Source organism: Pleuronectes platessa, chromosome 23 (genome assembly GCF_947347685.1).
Source record: "Pleuronectes platessa chromosome 23, fPlePla1.1, whole genome shotgun sequence".
Taxonomy (NCBI): Eukaryota; Metazoa; Chordata; class Actinopteri; order Pleuronectiformes; family Pleuronectidae; genus Pleuronectes; species Pleuronectes platessa.
In genome coordinates this window covers 80,001-90,000 of record NC_070648.1, presented here as the reverse complement: position 1 = coordinate 90,000, position 10,000 = coordinate 80,001, and the positions used below count along the sequence as shown (strand labels likewise).

Sequence of the window (10,000 nt, the reverse complement as noted above, 5' to 3'; positions counted from 1 at the left end):
GACCACCTCTTGTCCCTGTGCAGGTGACACAGTGCTGAGGTGAGGCAGCTTGTGATTGGTTGTCGTCATGGCGCCCCGGCCATCGTCAGGGGAACTGTGGGGGCTCCATCTGATGCCCCCCCGCATCCATGTGGACTGCTGCCTGCCCAATGGTACAACTACAGACACACAACTACAGACACACAACTACAGACACACAACTACTGACACACAACTACAGACACACAACTACAGACACACAACTACAGACACACAACTACAGACACACAACTACAGACACACAACTACAGACACACAACTACTGACACACAACTACAGACACACAACTACAGACAGAGGGACAGACACACAACTACAAACACACAATTACAGACAGAGAGACAGACAGACAGACAGACAGACACACACACACACACACACAGACAGACAGACACACACACACACACACACACACAGACACAGACAGACAGACAGACACACACACACACACACACAGACAGACAGACACACAGACACACAGAGACTCAGACACACACACAGACAGACACACAGACAGACAGACAGACACAGACACACAGACAGACAGACACAGACACACACACACACACACACACAGACAGACAGACACAGACACACAGACACACAGAGACTCAGACACACACACAGACACACCCACAGACAGACACACAGAGAGGCATACACACAGACAGACACACAGACAGACACACAGACACACACACAGACAGACAGACAGACACACAGACAGACAGACAGACAGACAGACAGACAGACACACAGACAGACAGACAGACAGAGACTCAGACAGACAGACAGACAGACAGAGACACAGACACACACACAGACAGACAGACAGACACACACACAGACAGACAGACAGAGACTCAGACAGACAGACAGACACACAGACACACACACAGACAGACACACAGACACAGACAGACAAACAGACAGACACACAGAGACTCAGACACACAGACACAGACAGACAGACAGACAGGTTATTTTGTCCTCTGTGTGTCTGTCTCAGGGATGATGGTGAGTCTCGAGTGTCTCAGAGAAACTCCTCTCATCAGCATCAAGCAGCAGCTCTTCACTGAGGCCAGGAAATATCCACTGTACCACTTACTGCAGGTACCCTCCGTCTGACCTTTGACCCCTCCTCTCATCCAATCAACAGTGATATAATCTCTGCTCTCTAATTGGCCAGGAGGAGTCTTGTTACATTTTCGTGGGCGTGACCCAGGAGGCGGAGAGGGAGGAGTTTTACGACGAAATGAGGCGGCTCTGTGACCTCCGACTGTTTCACCCGATCCTGAAGGTCATCGAGCCGCTGGGCAACCGGGAGGAGAAGATCTTGAACCGAGAGATAGGTAAGACACGCCTCCCTACACGTGTCATCGCCTGTCATCAAGGTCTGCGCACGATTGGTCGTCACCTCAACGTCCATCCTCACGAACCCTAACACCTAAAAATCCCTAACCAAACTCATCGGAGAGAAAAAAATATTTAATTCACATGGCTCCACAGGGCTAATCAGGTTCCAGTGAGGTTCTGTGTGGGCCAATCAATCAATCAAATTTTATTTGTATAGCCCATATTCACAAATTACAATTCATCACATAGGGCTTTAACAGGGTGTGACATCCTCTGTCCTTAACCCTCAGCAAGAGTCAGGAAAAACTACTAAAAACCCTTTAACAGGGTAAAAATATGTAGAAACCTCAGAGAGAGCCACATGTGAGGGATCCCTCTCCCAGGACGGACAGAAGTGCAATAGATGCCACGTGCAGGAAAACATCATCAATAATCAAAGTCTCTAGCAGCATTTGATGAGGGTAGACATCCCGAAGGACAACCCCAACATGACATGCCAAGCAGTCCCGCTGCAAGCACAGTCCATGGTCAGCAACCATCCAGACCACGATCCACCATCCAGACCAGACGCCACTCCAGTCCTCAGTCACCGTCCACCGCCGCCCACCAGGACCCATCACGAGCCACCACCGTGGTCCTGGTCCACCGCCCGTACCCGATGCCAACGCGACACAGGGTCCGCCACCAGCACCACGATCAGCCCACATGACTCAGAATTAGGGATGCACCGATCCGATACTTGTATCGGTATCGGTACCGATATTGAAGAAATTTCTAGATCGGGTATCGGTGACAATGGGCCGATCCATATCGGCTGATCTATTCAGTGTAATTCTATGCTGTGCGCTGTGAGTGACGTCATACGCAAGCAACACGCCGTGCGGAACCTACAGTGTTTACAAAATGGAGCGAGCGAAAGGATCGGAGATCTGGAGCTTTTACACGTTACCTCAGCCAACAAGCTCCATGGCTACGTGCAACATCTGCAAGGTGAATGTTCCGAGGGGCGGTTCTAAAGCGTCGAGTTATAACACGACAAACCTCATTAAGCATCTATACAAATTTCACGTGAGAGAGCACGCGGAGTTCGTTGAACAGAATAAAAAAAAAGTAGCAGGCACGAAGCAGCTAACCTTAAAGGAAATGAAGGAAAGAGTAGAAAAATTTCCAATGAATAGTGTGCAGGCAACCAAAATCACCGACAAGATTTTAAACTTTATTGTAATGGATGGGCAACCGTGGTCGGTTGTTGGAGACAAGGGATTTCGGCTGCTAATTAGCCACCTGGAGCCACGTTATGACATTGTAAGCCGAAAATATTTGTCCGAGAAGGCTCTACCTGAAATGCATGCTAAAGTGTCCAAACACATATTGGAGAGGCTAAAAGACGTCAAAGCTCTGAGTTTCACCACAGATATCTGGAGCTCTGACATTTCCCCTGTGTCACTTTTGAGCTTAACAGCACACTGGCTGGATGAGAGTTTCGTGCCACACAGTGCAATGTTAAATGCAACAAACTTCCGTGGAAGGGTTAGGGTTAGGGTTAGGGTTAATTAACCCTAATTGCACTGACTGAACCAGTCACACTATATTTTTGTGATTAAGATTGTTTTACTGGTGCACAATTATATAATAAATAAGTAATTCAGTACATTTATATCTGTTTATTTGTTTTATAAAAAATAGGAAAGAAATGTTTAAGTCAAGTCTCATGATCCCAGTCTTTTCCCCCCAATGAAACTTACAGTTTGTTACCATAATTTCGTGCTGTTTTTCTATATCGGTATCGGATCGGTATCGGCCGATACTAAACCTCAGATATCGGTATCGGTATCGGAGGTGAAAAAAGCGGATCGGTGCATCCCTACTCAGAATCCGCCACACTGGGTCCACCACCACGACCCCCGGTGCGCGATCCACAAACCGCAATCCATGGTGCGGCCACAGAGGCCCTGGATCTGCGGGTGATAAAGCAAAGGGATTCCGGGGAAGGGGGTAGGGATGGAGAAGAGGAAGGAGAAGCTGGAAAGAGAAGCTCCGTGTGTCATGTGTCATAAAATAGAACAAGTAACGTTCTGGCACACTAATTAGCTCTAACTATAAGCTTTATCAAAAAGGAAGGTTTTGAGCCGACTTTTAAACGAACAGATGGTATCTGCCTCCCGAACTGAAAGTGGTAGATTATTCCACAGCCGAGGGGCTTGATGGCTAAAAGCTCTGGCTCCTACTCTACTTTTAGAGACTTTAGGGACGACAAGTAGGCTTGAATTCTGGGAGCGGAGTGCTCTAGCGGGTTTATAAGGTACTAACAGCTCTTTAAGGTAAAAAGGCGCTATATTATTAAGGGCCTTGAAGGTGAGGAGGAGAATTTTAGGGTTAGGGTTAGGGTTAACCCTAACCCTAACCCTAACCCTAACCCTGAGGAAGAATAAATATTTTCGAAACGTCGCGACAGGGCCAGACTATGAAAAAGCTAAATTTGACTTACCTGATACTTACCTGACTAAGCAACGAACCCTCCCTCGGACGAGAGGAGAGACCTAAGCCTTAATTTGTATATTTGTATATAGTTCGTTGTTTTTTGAGAGTCCACGTATGTGTAATAACACCGTGTATAAACCTATGTATTAGTTTGAGAGCACAGGACCTGTGACAAATGGGGACCAGGGAGCCCCCTGGAGTGAAGGACCGTGCACTACCCACCACCTTTTTAAAGGAGGTGGGTTCATTTTCCCCTCACCTAACCCGCCAGTGCCTCCTCCAGGTTCTCGTTTCCTGGTCCTCAGTCCAGCAATCCGGTGTTTTTCATGACTCTTAGTCAGAAACCCCTATCCCTAATCAGGGACCCTCTATTCTAAACCTAACCACAAGACCCCTTGCCTGAACCTAACCTTTAACCCTAAGCAGGGCATTTTTAAGCTGTATTAACTTCACCCAAAATGCTTTGTTGTTGAGACTAAACGAAGACTTCACACAAGAATGGTTTGAAAATCTTTAATTGGGAAGTAATAGGAGGAAAAATACCCTAAAAATACCCCACCCAACTTAGTGTAGTATGGTTATATAGGTGATTCAAAAGAAATCCCAAATACATATAACTGGAGCTATTAATCTGGCCACACAACAAAAGCATAAGGATTGATTGTGAAAAAGCTAAAACTGTGATGCCAAGGAACTGGGAAATTCAGAAATGGGAAATTCTGCAAAGGGGAGGAGCTAGATGGGATTTATAAATGGGTGCGATGCCCTCTCCGGTCTCAGACTGACATGACGCTCCACCGGAGAAGGAGCTAAACAACAAGCTCTCACAGAGACCCACCCTGGGGATGACTTACAGACTGAATCCAAATTGACCGACTTACCTGCCCTTGCCTGAGGAAGAATAAATATTTTCGAAACGTCGCGACAGGGCCAGACTATGAAAAAGCTAAATTTGACTTACCTGATACTTACCTGACTAAGCAACGAACCCTCCCTCGGACGAGAGGAGAGACCTAAGCCTTAATTTGTATATTTGTATATAGTTCGTTGTTTTTTGAGAGTCCACGTATGTGTAATAACACCGTGTATAAACCTATGTATTAGTTTGAGAGCACAGGACCTGTGACAAATGGGGACCAGGGAGCCCCCTGGAGTGAAGGACCGTGCACTACCCACCACCTTTTTAAAGGAGGTGGGTTCATTTTCCCCTCACCTAACCCTCTAGATTTAACTGGAAGCCAGTGTAGCGATGCCAACACAGGAGAAATGTGCTCTCTTCTCTTTGTTCTCGTCAGGACACGTGCTGCAGCATGTTGGACAAGCTGTAGAGTCTTTAACGACTTCCTGCTGGAGCCTGATAGTAATGAATTACAATAGTCCAGTCTCGATGTAACAAAGGCGTGGACTAGTTTTTCTGCATCTTTTTGGGAAAGGACATGTCTGATTTTTGAAATATTACGCAAGTGGAAAAAAGCGGTTCTAGAAATTTGTTTTAAGTGACTATTAAAGGATAAATCAGGATCAAAATCACTCCCAAGTTCCTGATGTTTCATTGGAAGCAAGGGCAATGTCGTCTAGAGCAGCTATATCATTAGATAATGCATCTCTAAGGTGTTTGGGGCCAAGTATTATAACCTCTGTTTTATCTGAGTTTAATAAGAGAAACTCGCAGGTCATCCAGGTTTTTATGTCCTTGAGACATGATGAAGTTTAGTTAATTGATTACTTTTTTCAGGTTTTATTGATAAGTATAACTGGGTGTCATCCGCATAGCAGTGGAAATTTACCAAGTGTGTCCTGATAATGTTTCCTTGTGGAAGCATATATAATGAGAATAAAATTGGGCCGAGCACAGAGCCCTGTGGAACACCATGGTTAACTTTGGTGCGCACGGATGACTCATCATTAATTTGCACGAATTGGGAGCGATCAGAAAAGTACGATTTAAACCAGTTAAGGGCGGTTCCATTAATGTTAATTAACTGTTTGAGTCTTTGTAATAAAATTTGATGGTCAAAAGTGTCGAATGCTGCACTGAGATCTAACAGAACGAGGACAGACACAAGTCCCTGATCTGAGGCTATTAAAAGGTCATTAGTGACTTTTGCCAAGGCTGTCTCTGTGCTGTGATTGGCTCTAAACCCCGACTGAAAGTCTTCATATATATTATTTTCCTGGAGAAACTCACACAGCTGATTGGCAACAACTTTTTCTAAGATTTTAGAAATGAAGGGGAGATTAGATATTGGCCTGTAATTGGCTAAAACCTCTGGGTCTAGGTTTTTTGAGTAGGGGTTTGATTACAGCTATTTTAAAAGACTGTGGTACATAACCTGATGATAATGACAGATTGATTGTATTAAGTAACGAACTATCAATTAGGGGCAGACTTTCTTTAAGTAATTTGGTAGGAATGGGATCTAAGATACAGGTTGTTGGTTTAGAACCTGAGATTAATTTGGTAAACTGATCACGGGTGATCAGAGAGAAGCTGTCTAAGTAATGTGTAGGATTCTCAGCCGTTTCTGAGATCTCTGTTGTTGGGAGGGTATTAGTGCCAATTGAGGACAGGAGATGGTTGATTTTATTTATAATAGTTTGAATTTTATCATTAAAAAAGGTCATAAAGATATTGCTATTTAGGAATGGAGGAAGACTGGGTTCGGTGGAGGTGTGACTCTCTGTCAGCCTGGCTACAGTGCTGAAGAGAAACCTGGGGTTGTTTTTATTCTCTTCTATTAGTTTTGAATAGTAGGCGGCTCTTGCTTTGTGGAGAGCCTTTTTATATTCTTTAACACTATTCTTCCAGTCTATTAGATTTTCAACATCGTTGCTGGAGCGCCACTTCCTTTCTAGTTTTCTTGATAATTGTTTTAGCTCATTTGTCTGGGAATTATACCACGGAGCTAATTTACTATGTTTGACATTTTTCTTTTTTAGAGGCTCTATTGAGTCTAATGTTAATCGTAATGAGTCTGCAGAGCTATCGACGAGGTGGTCGATCTCAATGGAGCTCAGGGTTTTTAAAGAATTTGTTGTTTATATCTACTGCTAATACGGGTTTAAATGTAATTGGGATTATTTCCTTAAATTTAGCTACAGCACTATCAGGTAGACATCTAGAAAATGAATTTTTTATTAGTGGCATATATTCAGTTATTGAAAAATCAAAGGTTATTAAATTATGGTCTGATAGAACTGGATTGCGTGGAAGTACTGTTAAATTTTCAATTCCGACACCGTACGATAATACAAGGTCAAGTGTGTGGTTACCACAATGAGTAGGTTTGTGCACACACTGACTGAAACCAATAGAGTCTAGTATCGAAATAAATGCTACGCTAAGGCAATCTTTATTATTATCAACATGAATATTAAAGTCACCAACAATAATAATTTTATCGGTCTTTAGGACTAAGTTTGATAAAAACTCAGGGAATTCCTTTAAAAATTCAGTATAAGCCCTGGGAGCACGGTAAACTACGGCAAATATGATTGGCTGTTGGTGGTTCCTGGATTGGCGTGGAAGACTAAGAACCAGACATTCAAATGATTTGTAGCTGAGTTTAGGTTTAGGATTAATTGATAGACTGGAGTTAAAAATAGCAGCAACTCCACCTCCTCGCCCAATTTCTCAAGAAACCTGTGAATTGATATGACTGGGGGGAGTAGATTCATTTAGACTGACATATTCATCAGGATGCAGCCACGTCTCAGTAAGGGATAATAAATCTATGTTGTAATCGGAGACTGGTTCATTAACTAAAAGAGCCTTTTTTTTCCAGTGATCTAATGTTTAAAAGACCACATTTAAAAGTCTGGGTTTCCTGTATTGTTTCAGAGGTTGTTTTAATTTGAGTTAGATTATTGTGTGGAGTTCTCGCTCTGTTATTGTTTAATTTCAATAATTTTATCAGACGGTGAACAGACACAATCTCTATGGGGTTGTGTGACTGATCCAGAGGGAGCGCAGAGAAGTGTTTAGCTTCCTGGTCCCAACTATGGGTTGTCATGAATCAGGTTCCAGTGAGGGCCAATCATGTTCCAGTGAGGCCCAATCAGGTTCCAGTGAGGGCCAATCAGGTTCCAGTGAGGGCCAGTGTGGGTCAGTCAGGTTCCAGTGAGGGCCAATCAGGTTCAAGTGAGCACCAGTCATGTTCCAGTGAGGGCCAATGAGGCTCCAGTGAGGACCATTGAGGGCCAATCAGGGGTGTTAGAAGCGTACGCAACCCCCCACTTGCTCACAGTGAAACCTGCGGCAGATCTCCTGACTATTCCTCACGTCTTCTCCTCTGGACCTTTTGGGGACTTTATACCAGTATAGAAGTATAGAAACCAGTATAGAAAGTCTGCAGAAGCACCAGAGGCTTCTCCTCGGACATTTGCGTTCACACATGCACGTCCTTCAGAGAATCTGCAGAGAGTTTCAGAAGTTCACTGCATGTCTGAAAGCAGCTAGCTTTCAGACACTTTGGACTGGGAGCTGCTGGTTTCTCTTCTAGTTTGACCGATCACATCCGAGCAGACTTTGGTCACCAGCAGGTAAACAGTGGAGAGAGAGAGAGACAGAACATCGGCCATCACATATTAATGTTTCTTCATTCAAGTGCAGGTAGCTGTAAATATAGATTATACAAAATATCATCTGAACCTAAAACACCTGCAGATATGATCACGGTTTTGTGTGGAGACACATTCGACTCGTGTGATGACAGAAACCCGTCAGACCCTAACCCTAACCCTGTGAACTGTGTGTGGAGAACAAAAGAGGTTTGTTCATCTACATCTGAAGTCCCAAAGTGTTGTCCCTTTCCCCAGAGGCTAATTACATTCAGACAATAGCCTGAGATCAAGTAGACTCAACAACTGAGGAATGAAAATGAAAATGTTTGTTGGGCTTGAGTTTAAAAAGCCTTTATGTTCATCACTCTGATGACCCCTAACACCTAACCCCTAACCCCTAACCTCTAACCCCTATAACCTCTAACCCTACAGACTCAGTCTAGTTGTTGTTGGATAAGAAGCTTTATTCTCCAGTAGTGTTACAGAATACTTCCTGGTTTCCTTCCTGGATCACATGTGACCACTTGCTGTGGTTCAATCTGTGTCGTCAACATGCTGCCTCTTTGTGATGATCATCCACCGGTGATCAGCACGTAGAGAAAGTTTTCTCTTTAATCCAGAAAACAAATCAAAAGGTTCCATTACACACACACACTGTAAAGACTCCTCTGTGTGCAGGATTTGCCATCGGGATGCCCGTGTGCGAGTTCGAGATGATGAAGGACCCGGAGATTCAGGACTTCCGGCGTTCGATACTGAGCGTGTGCCGAGAGGCCATGGAGGAGCGGGAGGGGGGCGGGGCCCACAGCCAGGCACTCTATGTTTATCCTCCCAACGTGGAGTCCAGCCCACAGCTCCCACAGCACATCTACAGCAAACTGGACAAAGGTACTGACACTGTGATGGAAACTGTGACCTCACTCAGGCTGTGTCCTAATCAGACGTCTTCAGAGGACTTCCTGTTTGCGTCACTGTTCTCCGTCACATCATTAACTAGTTTGAGTGACTGCACTAACTTTACCGATGCAATGCATCCTGGGATAGGTGGGTCTGAAGGGGATTCAAGTTGCATCCTTTGTTGCGCTGGAATGAAAGGACACATTTGAAGGAGTCTCTAACCCAAACATGTCTAATGCTAATCCATCTCAACACAACCCGCCTGACCCTGTCTCACTTTCTCTGTACCTGTCTCTCTCTCCATGTACCTGTCTCTCTCTCCAGGGAGGCTGATTGTTACCATCTGGGTGATTGTGTCTCCTTCCAACTCCAAACAGAAATACACCCTGAAGGTAAAGCCTGTGGTTGGTTCATGTCCTGTGACGTGTGGATATGATAAAGTATATATCATATAGAAATAAAGATATATATTTACTTATACATCATCATATATATAATATGTGAATGTGTTTACAGGTGAGTCACGACAGTTTACCTGAGCAGCTGATCGCTGAGTCCATCAGGAAGAAAAGTCGATCTATGCATCTTTCACCTCAACAGCTCCGCCTCTGTGTCCAGGAATACCAGGGCCAGTACATCCTGAAGGTACACCTGTCTGTCTGTC

The 10,000-nt window shown here is 44.4% G+C and overlaps 1 protein-coding gene across 2 annotated transcripts in view; it reads left to right on the top strand.

Annotated features, from left to right (window-relative positions):
* Positions 1-10,000, top strand: part of zgc:158659 (uncharacterized protein LOC791141 homolog) — a 25,121-nt gene that overhangs the window by 1,555 nt on the left and 13,566 nt on the right. For both annotated transcript variants that reach the window (XM_053416420.1, XM_053416419.1), the window contains exons 2-7: positions 24-152; positions 1,049-1,152; positions 1,229-1,391; positions 9,118-9,327; positions 9,661-9,728; positions 9,853-9,981. In XM_053416420.1, the coding sequence (XP_053272395.1) occupies positions 68-152; positions 1,049-1,152; positions 1,229-1,391; positions 9,118-9,327; positions 9,661-9,728; positions 9,853-9,981 (759 nt within the window). In that variant the 5' untranslated portion in view covers positions 24-67. The remainder of the gene's footprint in view (positions 1-23; positions 153-1,048; positions 1,153-1,228; positions 1,392-9,117; positions 9,328-9,660; positions 9,729-9,852; positions 9,982-10,000) is intronic.